At 43.3% G+C, this 20,301-nt stretch overlaps 1 protein-coding gene across 7 annotated transcripts; it reads right to left on the bottom strand.

Moving 5' to 3' along the window:
• Positions 1–1,450: 1,450 nt before the first annotated feature.
• GATD1 (glutamine amidotransferase class 1 domain containing 1) lies at positions 1,451–17,881 on the bottom strand. Of its 7 annotated transcripts, none has more exons than XM_074918383.1 (9): positions 17,782–17,881; positions 16,918–16,994; positions 16,435–16,540; positions 15,754–15,861; positions 15,107–15,201; positions 13,849–13,942; positions 12,007–12,118; positions 10,978–11,043; positions 1,451–2,004 (listed from the first exon to the last, which is right to left on the bottom strand). In XM_074918383.1, the coding sequence occupies exons 1-9, from the start codon at positions 17,876–17,878 to the stop codon at positions 1,986–1,988; spliced, it is 774 nt and encodes a 257-aa protein (XP_074774484.1). In that variant the 5' UTR covers positions 17,879–17,881; the 3' UTR covers positions 1,451–1,985. The 7 variants fall into 7 exon arrangements, with proteins under 7 accessions (XP_074774484.1, XP_074774486.1, XP_074774483.1 ...); XM_074918382.1 differs by lacking the exon at positions 1,451–2,004 and adding an exon at positions 5,145–9,256; XM_074918385.1 differs by lacking the exon at positions 10,978–11,043 and having other exon boundaries at positions 1,452–2,004.
• Positions 17,882–20,301: the final 2,420 nt, after the last annotated feature.

The raw sequence follows: 20,301 nt of genomic DNA, 5'->3' as shown, positions 1-20,301 counted from the left end.
GCCAAAGCCCCTGTGTAGGTTGCCAGCACACACCAACAGACTTCCAAATGCAAATGCCATCGTGTGTATATGTCATTATTTTATATTGTGGCTCACACCCTGGATTTTAGGTCATGATTACTAGGACAAAAGCCCTGTCAGTGACAGGGATGAACCGTCGTGGGATGAGCATGCAGGGAAGTCTTCAAAGAGGGTACCCACCTCCTTATTGTCACACAGGTAACTGGTAGCTCAAAGTGACAAATGTGCTGGACTGATCTTTTCCAGGCAAGGGCTGTTCAACAAACTGCTGCCCTTTCACTTTCCCCAAAGCCTCTTTGTCCTGGAACTTTCTCATTCAGAAAGGAACCAACAATTTTTCTAAAAATACCTCCCACTCAGCCCTAAAATACTGACGGATCAAAATTGGTCACTTGGGGAATTAGGATCCCAGTAAAAGCTTTCCGCTCTGGAATCGTGTCTCCTGAGCCCTGCTGAGCCGGTAACACCTCACAACTCTGAGCAACCAGCCTCACACCACGGCAGGGTGGGAATTCAGGCACACAGAATTTGGGGTTTTGCTGCTGCGAAGCTGGGCAGTCAGAGACACTGAGCCCCCGCAAGAAATACCCCTTCTTCCTCCCAGATGAGGCAAGTGCCCTGCACCCTCATACCACCTGCAGAGCCACAGGATCTGTCACCTCACATAGCAGGGACACAGCTGGCCAGGGTCAATAACACCGTGGGGTTCAAACATAACTCTGAAGCATTTCAAAAGTCGCTCAAGAGACAATAAAATACTGCAGCGAAAGGGGAAGAAGGAGGCAGGAAAATGTGCCTCAGCAACAGTCAAACCTCACTCTTGTTACCTATAGACACATGGTCCCCTCAAGAGCTGAGGGGCCAGGAGATGGACAAGTTATGCCTAGAACGGTCACTATCAGAGGATCCCTTACCTGCTCTGGAAGCAGCTGCAGTTTCCCACTTCGGCACTGGGGCTTCTCTTCAGCACAAGCTAGATGTGAGGTGGCTGATGCACATGGCTAAATCACAAAGTCCACATCCATTCTGAAGAAATGGAGCAAAAACCCAACAACCACATCAACCTTCAGCCTATACATCTGTTTATACCGCCACACAAAGCAGCTTTACCCCATAACTCTTTCTCAGTTTCATCTTTCTTCAGGAGATGAAGAGCGCTCTCCCAGGATCCCACCTGAGCCCAGCTTACAAACCCCTTCTAGTGGCTTCCCAGATCCCCATACCTCCTCAGATTAAGGAATCAGGAATAGATGAGTGTCATCTCCCAGAAAGGTTTTTAGCTATCACAGCCACAAGGATAAGCTCAGACTCAGCAAGCAGGGGCAAATAAAAATGTGTGTATGGAAACCCCAAAGAACAAATACACACACTTTAAAACTGGATTTTAAAATGCCCTTGTCCTTTATTAAACACATCAGAGACAGTAATACTTCCCAGCCATGAAGACTAAACCTTTCCAACCCCTTGGGCCAGAAAGTCTCTACATTAGAGCCCAATTACAAGGCCCTCCCCACAAGATGGGCTGCCCCAGCCCCAGGCCAGGAGAGGAGCCAGCACAGAGAGCTGCCATCATCCTCCTTCCTCACAGGGCGAACTTCTGCACTGTGCTTCCTCCAGCTGTAGTCAAAACACCAGCACTTAGGTTAAGGCCCCAGAGCGCTACAAACCTCACATACACGTAAGGTTGTCAATAACATACAGGCGAGTGACAGTAGGAGACCCCCCTTGGGCAAGGCCACATTTGCATTCACAGACACCTCCTGCAACTGCAGGGAGAGTGCAAATATACCCCATGAATCTGCTGGCGTACCAGGCTGGAAAAGGACATTTGTTCTATCCTCCATCCCCAAATTCCAAGAGGAAACAGTGCTGTATCTTCTCTGTACATGTGGGTCTTGCCTATGTGGTGGGATTCCCTAAGTTTCTGTGCAAGTAGTGCCTGGCATCAGAGATCTCGGCACATATCAGAATCCTGGAGTATTCCTGCAAGAGAAAAACACTCATTAATTATCAGAGCCTCCAAAACCAGCAGACTGTAATCAAAGCTCAGCAGATGATCTAAACGGACATTTTGAACTCTCATTATCATTGTAATTCTCAGGCAGGGAAATAAGTGGCAGAAATATTAAGAAAGCAAACCTGCAGGAGAAGGCAAACTTTGTTTAACAGACTGCGCAATTTAGCTTGGGAGCACAGAATACAGCTGGCAAGTACATGATTTCTGGTTTGCTCACAGAATTGAAAAAAACCCCACACACAAAACATGCAAATCTGAAAAAAATAAATTTGAGACATATAAGCAGCAGGGTAAATGGAATGAAAAAGATGACCTTTTATTTGGGGGTCAAATGCAACATTTTGTCACCTGGCTTTTTCTGCAGCCTTTAAAAATACAGATTAGGTATATTTTAAAGAGAAAATGTGAAATAACCAATGTCAGTGATTTTGCTTCTTCTTGGTTAAAAGTTTGTCATATTCAGTACAAAGTTATGGAAAATGTGTTCCACATAGAAGTGCAATTTGTAGCAAATTAATTAAAAAAAAAAAGAAGATAGATAATCCCAAAAATAGCTCTGGTCTCCCTATGGCCCATTTGATTATTCATTCTTAGGGTACATGGGTAAGAGCCCCTTTGGAGGGGGCTTCTGACACACAGATGTGTAAAAAATATACAGTCCCTGCACGGAAGAGATGCCCCAGTGAAGGCACCCAACACTTCAGCAGGACGTTAGGGCTGTCCCTGGCCAGGAACTGGCCAGGCTTGGGGCCTCCTGCTCTCATCCTGACACCAAACGGGGCTCTGTGACAAGGCTGAGCCCCACGAACCACTGCCTAGCCCATGGCATGGCTTGAGGCATTGGGGATTAAAATCAAAGCACACGGCTCACAGTTTCAGACTTACCATGCAGCCTGAACAGACCTATAAATAATATGTAGTATGAGATAATATAGGAAATAGCATATGATAACTGTTAGAATAGGATTAGAACTGATTAGTAGTTTAAGTCTATACAAATAACTATTAATTCATTGGCAGCTCAGATCAACTGAGCTTTACTGTAGCTTATGCGGAAGCAAAAGGATCAGGAAGTTTTGGAGGGACAAGCTAGGTAAAGCAGCCAGTCCAAGGGCAAAAAGCAGGAAGACACTCTGAGCTCTGAGGAGCCATGGAATATGATTTTTACTTTATTATATGATTCTACCCAATTATTTTATATGAATTTAACGACTTTTATATGGGAAAATAATGGAACAGAGATTTGGCAGCACAACCATTCCTTTCCTTGAACTAACATACATGGAGAGGATTCCCCTGTGGACACCCCAACCCATCCTGAAACTGAGGCACACCGGATAGGTTTTGTCCTCCTAGATAATTTCTCCTTAGATCAACAATAACCATTGTCTGAAAGAACACCACTATTCTCCTTTTTACTTTTGTTTCTCTCTTCATTCTCTGTTTGTATGTTTTAGATAAATTTAATTTCACATAGCTCATTAATTTGCTCTACTTATGCTGCATTATTGTTTGTTTTCCATATTGCATACTTCCATTGACAAGTAAAATCCTTTTCACCTGTTATGGTGAAAGCTAACTCTTTGAGGCAGGGTGCTCAGGCTCTCATGATCTCCCAGCTGACATCTAAAGGCCAAGTCTGTGCTTCAGCTCTATCTTCCTCCTGGTTCCGGAAGGCTGTGCTCAGACATACGATGGGATATATCCTGCGGAACGAAGAGCTGTGGATTTCCCAAGGCAAACGGTGACCTTGACAGCCAAGCCTTGTACGCAGGAGATCCATCCATACAATGCTTCAGCACAATGGAGCAAGGCTCTGAGCTCTGTTCCTCTGCAGTTCGCTTTAACAGGTAAATGCATCCCCAAGGACATTCAGTTGGTATGTCACACAATTTGCATAGAAGCAAAAAGTCACAAAAGTCTGGTTTTATACCCCTCAGGGTTGCACACATGGGGCCTCACAGAGGGTCTCTGCACAGCATCTGTGATCCTCCCCTGGGAAAACAGCAACTGCAGGAGGCCCTGGCAGGCTTCTGGGTTTAATGGCTGTGATTCCGTCAGGATGGGGATTGTTAGAGACTGCTGTGGGCTCTCATGCTCAATTTTGATTTCAGTATAATTGAAGGAAGCTTACAACCTGAACTTCTGTTTTTTGATTTTGTTTTTGCTTTACCGCTGGGATCAAGGTTACAGTCTGAACTCAGATGTATTTGGATCATGCAAATTGAGTCTTTGCAAACGGGTCTCCCATTCATCCTGTGAAATTCACACAATCACAGCACCCTCCAAGCAGTTTTGTCCAATGAAATGTAACATTTCTAGGGAGCAGAGGGGACTCTTGCTCCAGTCACACCACTCTGAGGCAGTCTGACACTCAGACTGGTGTTACATTGCACTGATGGCTGGGGATGTTGTGCCTCAGCCAAGAATTCAGCTTCACCTCTGCAGCACCTGAGCAGCACAAGTTCTGTCTCTTACTCCCAGGGACACACGACTCCAATTTATATTGGTGTTTGATCTAGGTCAAAAGATGAGAGCACTTCCCCATGCTCAAACTCACCAACAGTGGCTGCACACCTATTTAGCTTTCATTTGGTTGTTCAAGACCAGAAACAAACAAAAGAATCTGCAATAATTCAGGGTTGGCCCTTGTCTTTACACAAACAAAAACTGCAAAACTGGAGAACTTTGGGGAGAAAGATGGTTTAGTAACAGGTGATGCTGAGGAGGGAGAATTTCTGAGGAAAGCATGCAGGGTAGCATTAGCAGATGATGTTTTAGAAGATGACAAAGGCTTTGATGATAAGATTTCTAATTACGCTGTCCTCATCCTCCTAAGAAAAGCAGCAGCATGAGAGAGCAGACTATGGCCACAGACTGCTGGGAAGCCACAGAAAGAGCTTGTTGAGTACAGCAGAGCTTAGCGTGCATCACTGTTAATATATATATATATATAGTGTTACTGTAGCCCTTGGGGGGTGTCCCAGATTCCTCCCTCTTTCAGCTGCAGCCCACCTGCCCGGCCCAGGTACCCAGGAGGGGCAGGCCCTTCTTCCTCGGGAATTCACAAGAGGAAAGCAACATCTTTACACTTGGTGTTCAGCGATGGAGTTTGCTGGTGGCTGAGGAAGAGCGCGAAGGTCTGCAATAGAGCAGCACCACCACCTCGTGGGGAGGCTGCAACATCCCACAGCTCCTCTTCTCAAGATTTGGAGCAGGAACTAACCGATGAGCACAAACGCAAATCGATCAACCTCCCCCCATGGTGGCAGCTCTCCCATTTCAACCCAGCTCTATGCAAACACAAAGCATGGGGCGGGGGGGGGAAACCTTTTCCTTCCTCTTTCAGCTCCCTCTTGCATTCCACAACCCGCCCCGCTGAGGGAGACACGCTGCTGCTCCCAACAGCTGCTCTCAGTACCTCCTGTGTTCTTGAAACAAAGGTGCAAGAGGAGAGAGAGGTCCAGGAGAACAGAGGTCCACAAAACCAACACAGTAAGTACATACCTTTATTTTTAGCCTTCCAACATAGAATTTGACTTAAAATTAGTCCTCAGAGATTCATTTATAAGGATTATCAAGTACAACCACTGTAGGCTCTTACAGACTCCATTAAACAAGCCAGACTATCTGACCAGTACCATTTGACATTTTAAAGCAAGTCAGGATTAAAGAGTAATTTCCATTTATTCTGATAGTTGTTTTGATGCATTGATACTACAGAGGAGAAAGCAGTGCCCCAGAGGTCCCGGCAGGATGACAGGTCCTTTTGTGACACCGTCCTCTGCATCCTAGGGGACAGCATGGAGATCCCAGCCAGGGGAACTGCAGGAACACACCGACCCTCGAGCTGAAATTAAATTCCCTACAGGCCTACTAGTCTGAATTTGCCATAAAACTCCTTTTATCTCTTGCTAGTATTAAACATTTTCCTAGAACACTCTAGCCCTGCAGAGGGCACAATACACCAGGTGTAGCCTTCTGGGACAGTAGTTCGACAGGTACAGCAGCCAGGTAATTTCTCACAGAGCAGTGGGACTCGGTCCTACCAGGATTACCCCATTTGGCTCACTGCTGCTGTTTAGGGCAAGCACACAAGCAAAGCCCGATTCTCAGTTAACTGTCGCTGCTGGGGCTGCAAGAACCTACAACGGAGCTCAAAGCTGACAGGAGCCCACACTGAGGAAAGCAGACAATCCTGTACAAAGCCAAAAGGACTCTTCCATCAGCAACAGAACAGACAACAATTTAAAAACGCTCTGATACTCACAATCGAACAGCAGAGCTTATCACACAGCACCCAAGATCAATAAAGCAGAAGATTCAATTCTTTTATTTTTTTAGATGATTATACTGTGGAAGTTCCAGGAAAAGGATCTTATTTAAACATTTTCATACACTAACAGAGTGCTAGTATGCCTAACAACCATTAGCTGCAGGCAGAGATGAGGACTGAGTTCAAACATCCTGTAAGGAATCCCTTAAAACAAGCAAATGCTTTGTTATGTGTTCTGAAGAGACAACGTTTCGCAGAAAAGCTGAGTCTGCCCAAGTTGTCTCTGACACCTTTTCTGGATTCAGAGGATCTAAGCCACCTCCCCTGACTGCAGCTACAGTATCAAGTTGTAGGGGGGTATAGTAGCAGAGAGGACTCATTATCAAAGCCCAAGTTGCTGGGGATTTGGCCATTCCTCATCATCCTTCATGTCACCTTAATCTCTTTTGCCCTGTAAACATTACATCAATCAAACTAGAAATAAGATCTTTTCATTACTGTTACAGCCAAGACTTAATCTGAATTAAAACGTAAAAAGTATGAAAATTGAGGTCATGCCCACAGCAGGTCTTGGGACTCACTCCAACTGCTGCATCAGTTTGCAGATGTTCTGAGCCTTCCCTCTTCACAACTGATGTGTAAAACTGCCAGTAAAGGCTCCCATTACCTTAAAGAGGTTCTCTACCTTTCCTTTCTTCCCTGCAGGGACCAACTAGGCAGCTTTAATGGCGAGTGTGGTACTGGGATGCACAGTGATACCTGTTGTCTTTCTGGTGAAGAAATCCTTTGTGGGGGTGCAATACAGGAACCACAGAAGCATTTGGGTTGGAAGGGACCTTGAAGATCAGCTGTGAGTCAACTGCTGTAAAGATCATCCTAGGGATAAATCATCTGATACAGCCCCTTGTCCCTCTGGATTCATCCCACAAATGCTTCTGCTTCACTGCAGAAGCATTCTGATGTTTCTAGCAGATACTTCAATGTCTGCCCATAAGAACTTCAGAGGAAAGTATAGAATATGCTCCCATGCATTAAGCCCAGACAAGATTTAACACTCACATGTGTGGTTCCTTAAATTAAAAAAAATCAGCAGCTGGATGTTACCAGGAACAGACAGATTTCCAAGGAAATAAGCCTGGCTGATAACATCCCTAGGGCCAAAGTACCAAGCCCTTCAGAGCACAACACTGAAACAATCATGATTTGTGTGGGTTGAAAATCTCCAGAATTTGAAGCTTTCAATCTGTTTGAGAAGCAGTTTCTGGCTTTGGGACAAAAGGGCCTGTTCATGTGGTTTAAATGCCAGAATCCTCTATAAACAACTGATCACAAAGACAGCAAAACACCAAGCGTTTGCAAGCATTGCCAAATGCTCATCCTCCCTCCAGTGCTCAAATTGTTACGCTCGAGCCAGGTAGAGGGAAAAACCACCACACTGCAGAACACCTGCTAAATGACTACGTCAAGAGTTGTCATGTTTTGAGGTCTCCTGATACTGCCTCTGGCAGATTTCTCACCAGTTTAAGTTAGTGATTTCTAGCCCAGATCATTAGAGGGATCATAAACATGTGTCTTTACATTTAAATTAACTTTAAACTAAGGATTAGCAAGCATGGTGGTGAAGCAGACAACACAAACTCTACCACAAGCTAAGACGCTGATAAAGGTCAACTCGCACAAGGCAATAAGAAGCAACACTTCTCATCTGTGCTAATGCCCCCACCCCAAACCCAGCTGCTATTTGTCACTGCTTGTTATGCATAATTAGGCAAGAAAAGTATTTAGAAAAGCCAGCCACTGAGCAGTCTGAGCATGCTGTATTCTTACAGCCAGGGAGAATTACATGCTGTTTTAAGGCATGACATTCTAAGTTAAGTGCTGGAAAATAAACTCAGGATAAATATCATGCCACGTGTGTGATACTTCACTGGTCTCTTCCCAGTTTGACCAGGAAGGAAGCCCAGCACAAGGTACAAAAGATACAAACTGAGGCATTCAGATTCTTCACACAGGAAGTTTAAAATATCAGACTTACCCAAAAATCATTACTCCTCCTGTAATGTCACTTCATTATTTTAGTTGATGTGTCTTTTAAGCAAAAGATTATAAAAAAGTCTCTAAGGTTACATTTGTAGATCAAAATTAGCAAGGAACTAAAGCAAGCAAGTATGCTACAACACCTAAAGATACAGATACAGTGTTGCCTTTGAAGCCTGTACTTCAACCCTGCTGCTTTTAACTAGTTTCAAAATAAGTAAAAGTTAGAAATAGCCTGATGAACTGTTGAAAATTTTTTTGGGTCAAGGGGCTTACTGCTGCATTGAAAGCTTTTCCTGAATGAAGAATTAAATGACACTTACCATGAAGGTCATCAACTCCCTATATATATATCATTCTTGAAGAAGCACACTGAAGGCAATTAATTCTGTATGCATATGGCAAAGTCAGACTATAACGAGCAAAAGTTATGGATACTGCCTTCACGTTTTAAGCCACTGACATAACACCCACCGCAAATAAACAGAATAAAAACTTTCCTGAATGTATCTGGCATGATGTTACACAGCTTCACATATTTTCTACTTCAGTTTGATCTTCCCTTTCCAGTTTGAGAATGATTTTTTTCCAATCCTTGGGTAAAACTGGTCATACGGTATGAAAACTTCCAAGAACTATCATCACTAATTGCTTACAATTTGCCAGTGTAATTTCCAAAGATGGCACAATGCTAGTCTACCATCCACATGAGAGAGGTTGTTTTACCAAAGTCATTTTGCTTTGTTGCTGGAAGTTGGGTCACATCCACACAGCCCACATCCTTCTCTCCCCATCAGAAAGCTGCAGGCACGCACACATCACCTCTCCTGACACTTTCTGCGGGATCACGCAATTCTCCCTCTATTTTGCAAGAACAGCTTCAACACTGGGGACAGCTTAGATTACTGAGGAGATAAAAATGGACAAGAGACGTGAAAGAACAAAGATACACACAGTAACTCCTCTTTCTTCTTCCCATATGGGAGCAGGTGAAATGTTACAAAAATCTAGAGGCAGTGTATTTTGTCCATCAGTGTACTTCCTGAAACAGGCACAAAGCAGTTCCAACAGGGCCTGACTGCCACAGAATAAGGAAAACAGTACAACAGAGAATTGATCAGAGCCTGTAGTGGTCTGAATACTGTTTGTTCACCTGGCAGCTCATCAATGAACCCGGAGAGAACTTCACAATTAAGGAATGAACACAGGACACAGGGTAGACAGCAATATTCTATTTTTGCAGGCAGGCAACGAAAGGTCTAGTGATTTTGACAGAATCACACGGACACACAGCCTCAAAGCAATACAGACTTGGAGACTCTCAGGCTCCCACTTCAGAAACAAGATTCACTTTGCAGCTGCAGTCAGGGGTTCGATCAGGTGTGGCAAAGCTCCCTCACCTCAGAAGCCACATCAGTTGCACCCACCTCTTCCAGGACCCCTGGAGACCCTGACTCAGCCCTGCTAAGTTCTCTGCTCAGGCAATCAGTGGAGTCCAGGGCATGAAGCCTGAAGCTTTTGGTGGCAGAGCACGTCTCCTTGCTGTTGGTGCAACAATGTTCAACACAAAATGACCCCAATTCCAAATACTACTGCAATACAAATACACAATCTTTCCACATCATTTCAGTGGACAGCTCATTACAAAATCCAGATGGAAAGTATGTCCTGATGGTGACAGAGGTCAACAAATCTGTAAGAAAACTTGTCAGGAACGAAGATTTAAGCTATCAAAGCTATTTGGCAGTTTAATTTCTACCAAAGCCCAATTTCAAATTCTATTTTTAATTTTTATCAAAGCAAAAAATCTGTAAGCTGGGGTCCAGAATATAACAGTAAAAGACCCAAAAAATCCCACAGCTGTTTATTTTTTAAAAATCACACCAAATTCTTAAAACAGAAACGAAATTGAATTTCTACAGAAAGGACCTAAAATTAACTTGCTTGACAACTGGTTATAAACCAATACATCATATTGTCCTGTTAAGAAAAAAAAAAGATGCAACCACAAAGATCTCTTCCCTCACAGAGCACTGCAGAAGTATTGCCTGTGGTTCTGAGACCGAAGGAAAAATGTTAATCTGTCTGCTTTCCCATAGATATAGTATGTTTGAGCCTGCAACAGTGAAAAATATTCTTGGTCTGATTATTCCTTTCCATGCTCAACCTCAAGCCGCATCTGCTGCTCAGAGGGAAAGAGAAGGACAGATTTCATCTTACAGCTAGTTCCTCAGAAGCTGTGACCCATGTTAGCTGCCTATGTTTCCTCTTCTTTTGTCTGTAAGATTCCAGCAAGACAACTGCAATGTACTTGCCAGAGAAAAATATTTCAAACATTTCAAAGAGAACAAAAATCAGAACGTAAACACCACAAAGCAGAACAAATAACCAGTCAGAAGACAATTTAAAAACAGCTGAGCAAACTTTTTAAACAGAAGTCCAATAATGTGAACAGGCAAGGAAGAAAACAAGGGCACATTATGCTAACAGGATCACCACAGTGAGCTGCCTTCAAACAACTGATGCTGCTTTATTCAGAGTTCAGCCAAGCATTTTCTACCCTATTTCCAGTATATCCAAGTATTCCAGACACATTCAGAGTTTAGGCAGTAACCTTGCGACCTACCAAAAGGAAGGTGAGAACGCATCTGAAATTGCATTTCCATGAAGCTCTAGGTGTAGATTTTGATATCTGAAACACAAACACCAGATGGTTCAGAGTTCCAAGTGCTCTTTGAGGCAGTTACTAATGATCAGGATAATGTCAGCCTAGAGTAGGGTCTTCAGCTTCAGTGATTTGTATTTGTAGCACCAACTTCTTTTATTTTAACAAGACACAGTTCCCACATCTGTAAAGTAAGGGTCTAGAGAGAAGCAGTGAAAAAGGATGGAGCAACAAAAATGCAAGGTGGTTTCATAATTGCTTCTGAAGTGTGATGCACTTCAAAGTTCTCTCATTAACAACCTTCATCCATTCTATATATGCAAAACCTCACATTGCCACTTCACTGCCACAGTCACATCATAATCCAGGCCAGAAATTTAAAGGGATGTTTTATCCAGTTAACAGACAAGAAAGTCCTTAGCATGCTGGCTCTTCGTCCATCCTATCTGCAGAGACCTGCTCCTTCATTTCCTGCTGAAACACATCCAAACATGACACTACCTGTTAGTCCACAGCCATGAAAGGACTTTTAACACATATTCACCTGAACAAAAGAAGATTTTGGTGATTATTTATGTGTTATTCTATCTGACAAGATGAAAGACAGTCAAACAGCCAGGCCATTACTGAAGAAATTAAATCCATTTATTCCCAGAATCCTAAACTATAGCTGACTAAATGCTAGCTTGCCAAAGCACAAAGAACAACACACATGAAATGTTTCTCTTAACAGAAAGATTTAGTGAAGCCAATTCTATATTTTACTTTACCAGTCCTGATAGATAGCTGTGCATTTCCCAAACCATTTTACCTTATTGGTTTTTTTAATAATCACAAATGTCTTTTACCAAAAGACATGAATGATCAAACAAAGACAACGCACTTCAGCAGTTAACCAAGGGAAAAAAGTTCTTTTGAGGGACAATATCCCCAAAACTACAAGAGCTCACCACTGTCTGTTCCTAGCTCTTACCTCTCACGCTGCCTCACCTGACATTGCAAAGAATAAGAAGATTCTGGACCGCAGGAAGAGTGGAATTCTCATTCTGTCCTGTCACCAGGTGCCTGTCCAGCACGACATGTACAGCATCTGGACTGCTGGCTAATGACAGGAGAAAAAGCAACAAGCATTGTGTTAATGAACACTATTTCGATGTCAATATCACATCTCTGATAGAACTAACACAAAAGATAACTATTTTGACCAGGTGATTTGCTGGGTGACTGACATGCTGATCTATAATCCCAACGGACAGGGACAATCTCAAACCCCTAATCCTGAAACAATTTCACTAGAAAGTCCTTCTCAGAAAGGGCAGCAGGACCTTGACTCAATTAACATCAGATGGGTAAAGTGCATATATCAAGAGAGTTTCATAACAAAAACCGTAAAGTATATGAAGTTGTAATTACCCTGCAATACAATATAAACTCTTTTTATGCAAGACACCAAAGTTCTAATCACCCTGCTACAGTGAGCCTGCAGGAAGATACTTATTTTCTGGCCAATTATAATACCTCAACATATTAATATCTACTAGCAATTCTTCAGTACTACAACTAGTATTTTTATGTTATGTCATTCCAGACAGAGCCATTGTTTTGTCAGTAATGTACTACTCTTTTCTTCTCCCTCTCCCAACCACCGACTGTCTAAACACAGGCTAAGTGCCTTCAAACCTCACATGCTTCTCTTCTTAATTTGTCAGCACCACTGCAACCAAGCGCACATGACAACAGATACCACTGAGACAGCAGCTTCTAAACTGTCAGTACTGAACACATTATGCAGAAGGTGGCAGCAGCAGCTCATTCAAAAAGCATAAAGATGCCATTTAAACACAAACAGGCTGACAGCAGGAGGGAAGAGGATTAAACAAAGAATATATAGCTATTTGGTAAGATAGTGGCATTTCTTCTTAGGAAACCCAAGCCAAACGCTGAGTATCTAATCCAGCCACCTCATACTGTATCAATTCAATGGGTAGCACTATTCTGTTAAATAAAGGATATGACTTCAATACACCAAGGACAAGCTCTAAAAAATTACCTAACAAAATAGGAGACTGAAGGACAGTTGTAACTGAAGAATAGGGCCATTTACAGCTCATTATTTAATTTTCTCTGTCATTCTTCACTATTGCAAGACTGCAGCATGTAATGGAAAACAACACTTTTCCCCGCACATCCAGAAATAATCTAGGAAAAAAGGGACCCTGCTGTGCTTTAATGGATTTAATTTCTCTCACAGGACAGAACGTTGACTGAACTACAAAATCCAAATTCCTCTGTTTTGACTAATAATAATTAATGGGATGATGAGTAACACAACAAAAAGATACTACAAAACCAGATCTAGCTATGAGTAAAATACTTGATGGTAAAAGCCAACTAATCAGAGCAACCAAAAACATTCAGTATAGTGCCTCCAGCTTTAAATAATGAAGCATTTGCAGACATTCCCCTGCAGGCACAGACTGGGGGTCTGCAGATGGAGGGCAACTCTCCAGTACACACCCTTCCCTGCACCACATGTTCTTACTTCACAGCAGGACAAGCCACCTCATCTTTACCACGGGGTAAAAGAATATGGACAACCACGGACATCAGTGAGCTGTACTGTACTGCCCCACTCCTCCACACACAGCATGTTGTGGCATTTACTCTTAAAATATGCATTTTAAGAATATTCATTAAGGGTATTCGTTTATATCGAATAAATGGGAATGCAAGATGGGATATCCTGTCAGAAGCCTGTTCAGCTGTGTAAAATTGGCACACAAACATTCATTTCCAAAACGTGAAGTCCTGGACAACAAGAGAGTGACATACCGCTAAATGTAGCTCCAGAATCTTTCACAAAATCTTCCACGATAATGGACAAACTCGCAAAATTGGGTTGCCTTACTAGTTCGTACACAGAGGGCTGAAAGAGATCGCAAGGAAGTAAGTCTGTTCTGCTTTTTATAAAAAAAGCAAAGAAAAACCAACACATACTTCCCCCCGCAATTTATTTTTCTGTTCCCACTATGATTCTCCCAACCATACACAGGAAATGAAACAGAAATGAAGCATAAAATCAAATGACCTTCTATGGATTTTCTGTAGGGAATAAATTGAAAATTCTAAAGTGAGACAAAAAGAATGACACAGGCAATTTCTACACAACAACTGGACACTGAACAATGTGTGCAATTAGCTCATGAAAGCGTGATCTGTTTGGCTGCTGGACACAAATGCTGTGCCAATTGCAGAACCCAAATAACAGTGCTCTGCTTTGGAATGAATATGGGAAACAGCTTAAATGAAGAGAGAAAAATTAAGACTACTTAGTTCAGTTTCTATATTCGCAGGAGGAAATTGAATTTTATGGTTTCCATAGCAACTATAGCTAGGCCACATCATGCCTTATTTAAAATATTTTATCATGGATTGTAATGCCAAATACAAGCACATCAAGAAACTGACAGCTTTTGTGAGTCCCATAAACTTAATTTCTTAACTTTGCATGTAAATTTTCAATCCTAGAAGTTGTACTATAGAGATTTGCATCACCTTGGCACATAGGTACAACTGCTCTATAAATGGTCTGCCAGGTCAGAGATATGACTGTACATTAAACAAAACATCCACAGTATCTGGCTACTTTTTGAATGATAAGCCAGTTTGTACAAACACCGTTTTTTCCTAAAACTCCTCTACCTTTTAAAATGAAAGAGTACCTTGAGAAATATAACTTACCTCCAGCATTCATGAAACCAGAAAAAGTAATTCTTAAAAGCCTTCAACTATGAACCCAAAGAGCTGCAGCAGTAATTTCCAGCATTTTGTTGATTTGGTTTAACATTTACTGAACAATCACAAGGAAAACACTCCATATGACAGCTAAATGAGACAATCCCTTCATGCACTCGATGTGGACCACCTTTCCAACAACTTGCACATAAATCAAGGGTACCAGACCGATGATTTGTATTTGTAGGAAGTTGTAGGATAAGACCAGAAACACCAGCAACATCACCTGAAATCACAGGCCCCTGAGCAGCAAAAAGTCCCCAAACAGCACAAGTCAGGTGAAAGCTCAACCTACCCCTGTCAGGCTGTATCCCTGAAATACCCAGGATTTATCCTCATTGGTGGCACAACACAAAGCTGCAACTCCATGTCCAACCGCACAGATAGGCTCTAGAGAAAAAACAAAGTATCTTTGAGCAGTTGTGAGCATCTCCAAATAGCCAAAACACAGATGAATGTTAGTGAGATTCTTCACGTTACAGCATGTTGCCTTCCTGCAATACAATTATACTATATATAGTATATATTACTAGCTGTTAACTCCAAGTCTAGAGACAGCACCAAAGACAAAACCACAGACTCATATATGGTAAACAAGAAGCACACACAAGTCTTGATTAACTACAGCCTTAATGATGAACCTGGTACATCCCACATTTGGCTCTGAGCCTTGAATTCTACTGACTTGGGAGAGTCTGTATCACTGTAAGGCAGAGAACCATCCTCTGACACAATCACGGAAAAGTTACTGTGTTTTTTATATACATTTACATAAAGGGGATACTTTTAAAGAGAAGATACATTTCTCTAAAGCAACCCTTTCCAGTTCTGAATGCTCTTCAACTGCGTAAACATTTTTAAGTAACTGGAAGGTAACAGGGTTACACAAACCATACAGTAGTACTATTTTATTTAACGAAACATCTAATGATGTTCACCTACTGTTCTCAGTGCTGAAGTGCTGCAGTATCTTAGCCAGGTACCCACTGTTTGCTAGGTCAGTCATAGCCCCTGGACAGTTTGGAATCAGCAACGCATGGTATCTAGCACCTAGTAAGGAGAAAGAATAAACTATTAGCAATACAAGTGACAAAAAAAAAAAAAAGAGCCTGAACTTAAATCCATTTCAGATTTGACAAAATTAACATAATACTACAAGTCAGTCAAAAACTGTATAAGCTGAATGAGCTAAAGAAACAGATCTACGTGGAGTAGAGAAAAAGGTCCTTTTTAGGACAAAGAATATACATTTTTAATGAGACATTCTTACCCAGGCAAAGCTTAAAACCACTATGTCTGCTAGCTTCTACTTTAGCAAAATATTTAAGAACAATATATAGCCTGTATATATATAAACACACAAGAGGGAGAATATATATATTTTGTGTGTATATATGTAATAAGAAAGGATTACCAATCCAACATAAATAAGAAAATAACAACTGTAGTTACCAGGACTTGCTCTTAAATAAAACAATAGCAACTGCAGTTGCCATGGCTTCCTCTTAAAACACAAGTTTTACACCTTTTCTGTGTTGTTCTTCCCTAAAGACCTAACACTAAGAAGCATCTGTTTCTGTGATAAGTGGAGCTGACACACTGGCCAACAGCAAAGCCCCTCACCATCAATCGACTCCAACTTGGCAGGGTTTGCGTAGGATTTCATACGGAAGTCCTGTATCCAGCGCATGTTGCTCTCGTTCACATCCACAAAATCAATGGACTTCCCCTAAGGGAAACATGGTTCAAAGACTGTGGTTAGGATCAGTGCACAGACACCCACTACAGTTCTTTAAGTATAACCATGTGGGACTTTGAGATACTTCAGCTCTCAAAAACCTGAAGTTTTCCATTTTTCCTACTGAAGTACTTCTTCTAATAGTTCTTCCTTTGCCCTTTGTGGGTAACAGATACTGGACAAAGAAGTTCAGAACCATATATAGGAAGCATGCATTCACTTCAATATTAAGAAAACAAAATAAAGAAAAGTCCCTTAATCTGTAAAGCCAATAGAACACCTCTCAAAAAAAAAAGTTTCATATAATTCCTCTCATCGAATCCATTAGTTTCAGACTGAAATCACGGTAATTGCCCATTTTTACTTACCCCAGGAGTTGCAACTTGCAGGTTAAAAGCAGAGCTAGTCAGTGTAAAGCAGTGAAGGAAGGACTGGGCTGACACACCTGAAAAAGTGTCCCAACAATTCAAAGTTTTATTTTAATCCCAGCCACAGCAGCTCATTTTATCTAGCAAAGAACACGAGGTTGGTTTTTTTGCTCATCTTAAAAGCTGTCACTATTTTCAGAGGGTTATTTTACGACGCAGCAAATACACAGCCTTCCTTATAGGTGAGCTCTTGAGAAATAGAGGATGCAGGTATTCTCTCTGTTCGGGTTGGGGGGTTACAGGGAGGGCAGAAGCGAAGGGAATTTGGCTTAACCCATGCAAAGAACAGCCCAGCTGCCTGTGGGCTCTGACCCAGGTTCGTGCTGAGGGGAAACGGCGGGTATTCACGCTGGGCACGGAGGGAACAGGCCTGTGGGAAGCGAGCCCAGCTGTGCACAGGCCGGCTGCACAAGCAGGAGCAGCGTGGGTACCTTCCCCTGCAGAGCAGGGAGCATACACGCGTGTCTGCACAGCTCAGCGACTCGCACACACGCAAGCCGTGGCGCAGACACGCGTGACTGGACAGTGCCTGCAGACTGGGGACGCCCAATGCCCGGCGCGGCCCAGAACACACGGGCGGCAGAAGCACTGCACAGTCACACCTGCAAAGCGCGGGACACACCACTCGTGAGCGTGAAAACGGCCTCACACGCAGGGGACCGGTCACGCAGCGCGGCCGCCGCACGCCGTGGGGGGGGGACGGCACAGGGCGAAGGAGCGCGCACGGAGGGACGCGCCGAAGGGAGAAGCGGGACCCGGCGGGATGGGGGTTTCCCCACCACCTCTCCCCCAAGGGCGTCTCACCCGCGGCGGCGGCGCTGGCGACGATGAGACAGGTGGGTTTGCCCAGCCGGTCCGACATGGCGGGGCCCGGCGGCGGCGGGGGGGGCCGGCGGCTCATGCGGCCGCGCATGCGCAGTGCGGGGAGAGCGGGCGACGCGCGCGCCGCCAGCCGCCGCCGTTGGGCGACGCGCGCGGCAACGCCTGAGGGGATCCGTGCGCGGGAAGGCGTGAGGGCAGCGGCGGGGCGGGCGTGAGGGACCGCGGTGCCTTTTAACCCCTCCCGGAGGCACCACGGCGGATCGTGCGGATCACCTGGTGGCACGTCCCACCTGCCTCCCGCCTCCCCGCTACCCTGCAGCTTTATTTCCCCTTCAGAGTTAGCATGGTGGCCGCCTTGGCGGCTCTCCTCAAGCTCTGCTCCAGCAGTACAGCTCTTTTCCTCATGAAGTTCTATATTGGGTTTTGACTGCATTTTTTTTTCCTTCATCCAACTGATATTGATACCCAGTAGGACTGAAACACTGAAGATTATTACAGGCACCACCTCACCTCAGAGAAGGGGAAGTTGGTGACACAGTGTTGTAGATTGGAAATGAAAAAGCAGGCTTTAATGTCAAAATGTCAGCTAATTTTCAAAGCCCAGCTGAGAGGCCGCATCCAGCTGCAGCGTTGGGTTTCAAACGTCCTTGCTTCAAATACACAAAGTCCCTCCTCAGCCAGCTGAACACCAGAAGCCTTCCCAGTGAGCCCAGGCCAACACGAATCGTGGTCTATTGTTCTAGTGATATGTTTCTGACACAGGAGATAAGGAGGCACTTTTTGTCCAAGCTGGTTTTAAGTCATTGGCTTAAGCTGTTTTTAAGTTATTTTAAGTTATATCTCAGGTTTTGCTCTTGATACCTCTCACCCTCTGGATGAATAACTGCAGGGATGTTGTGGAGGCACAGACCTACTTCGTGCTCTTTCACATCCCTGAAGAAGCCACAATTAATTATGTTATACAGGATGGTACAAGATGCATACAGACCTGTCAGAGTAGTTTGCTGGAAAAAAATGATGTGTGAAAAACATGGATGAAGAATGGGGTGATTCCTGGAGCTGCTGGAATAAGCATCAGAATTGCAAACTAAAGTCATCCAAACCTTCCTGGAGCTGTCCTTCCCATCTCATATTTGGTCCAGATTGCCTTGTTTGCATATGCTCTTTATCTTTAATGAGTCATTATTCTTCAAGAAAAATGTTCATTTATTGCAAGTGTCATTGCTTTCAGCTCTGTAGCTCACTGGAGGACAAGTAATTTTTGTAAACCTTGCTCGGTTTCTGGATTTGCATTTTTCTATGATAATTTATTAGGTTTATCTCTTGATGGTTGCTATTATAAAGAGACAATGCCATTATAAAATGATAGATATAAAATGAAGACAGTACAATTCTACCATTATCTTTGTTTATTTGAAAAAACCTCATTTTTATCCTAGTTTCCTAAAGGAAATGTAGCTTATGCCATCAGGCATCTGTCCATCAGTCTCCTTTTCCCTCCAAAAGTGTTTTCTGAAACCGTAGACTGGTTAACCATGGAGATACCTGGATGTTCCTCTCCCTTTGCTCCAGCTTAGCTACCAGAAAATGATTCTTTTTCAAAAAAACAAACCTAAAGCCTACCTTTCCCTGTTCTGTTTAGCTACTGTGTGGGGGACTTAGTGCCACTCCAGCAGCCTAAGCCTTCATGGCACAGAGCATTGCATTTATGCTCCTTATTCCTTCCTTGTGAATCCAGTACTTTTCTTCTAAATCCAAGAGCAGAAAGAAAACTGCTGTCTCGAATCCTGCTCCATCCACTCTTTTCATCCTCCCTAGATGGCTCAGAACACAAAGCATTAGAGGACTTGACAATAATTTAAGGTGAAGACATAGAAAAAATGCATGTGAGAGCACCCCAGTTGCTGGGAGATTAAAATGTACAGTGATGTCTTAATACCTGATCCTCCACTGCTCAGGAGGTGCCAATGTCTCAGTGTTACCAGAGCACTGGTTTGCAAACAGTCTTCTGTTGAATTCTCTTCCAGCAAGAACTAGATACACTTTGCAGCCACTCTCTGCTTAATTTGGGAGGTTAACAAACATGACTACTAACTAGTGCCACAACAGGATCACAAGGACAATATAAATTATTTGCTACTTCATGCAGACTCTTCTTTTTGACTGAGCCTGGGCCTTACGGTTATGTTAAGTCAGCTGAGTGCTTCCTCTTCCAATCCGGTCTGGTAAAATCCGCTGTGTTTCTCGTTTAAAGCGCAGTGATTTGGCACTGCTTCATTTTCTGTGGCTAAATGATGGCTGGAGTAGAAGGGAGCAGGCAAAAGCAATGCATAGTAATTGTAAACACAGCCTCCGCTTTTCATACTTTTAAAATTTCTGTAAATACACAGAGGGAAAGAAGTAGACAAAACACAGAACGGATGGGTGGAAGATATCCAAACCAGTGTTTGAAAGCTCGGAGCTGATGCTAGCTTTGCTCCCTACATTGGCACCACAACTGCA

Source organism: Athene noctua, chromosome 14 (assembly GCF_965140245.1).
Source record: "Athene noctua chromosome 14, bAthNoc1.hap1.1, whole genome shotgun sequence".
NCBI lineage: Eukaryota > Metazoa > Chordata > Aves > Strigiformes > Strigidae > Athene > Athene noctua.
This window is presented reverse-complemented; position numbering and strand designations above follow the sequence as displayed.

Coding starts and splice junctions, on each gene's coding strand:
- GATD1 (XM_074918382.1), bottom strand. CDS start 17,878: ATGAGCCGCCGGCCCCCCCCGCCGCCGCCGGGCCCCGCCATGTCGGAC. Junction 16,995..17,781: donor CGCCAGCGCCGCCGCCGCGG/GTGAGACGCCCT, acceptor ACACTTTTTCAG/GTGTGTCAGCCCAGTCCTTC. Junction 15,202..15,753: donor GCACTTCAGCACTGAGAACA/GTAGGTGAACAT, acceptor TTTTTTCTCTAG/AGCCTATCTGTGCGGTTGGA.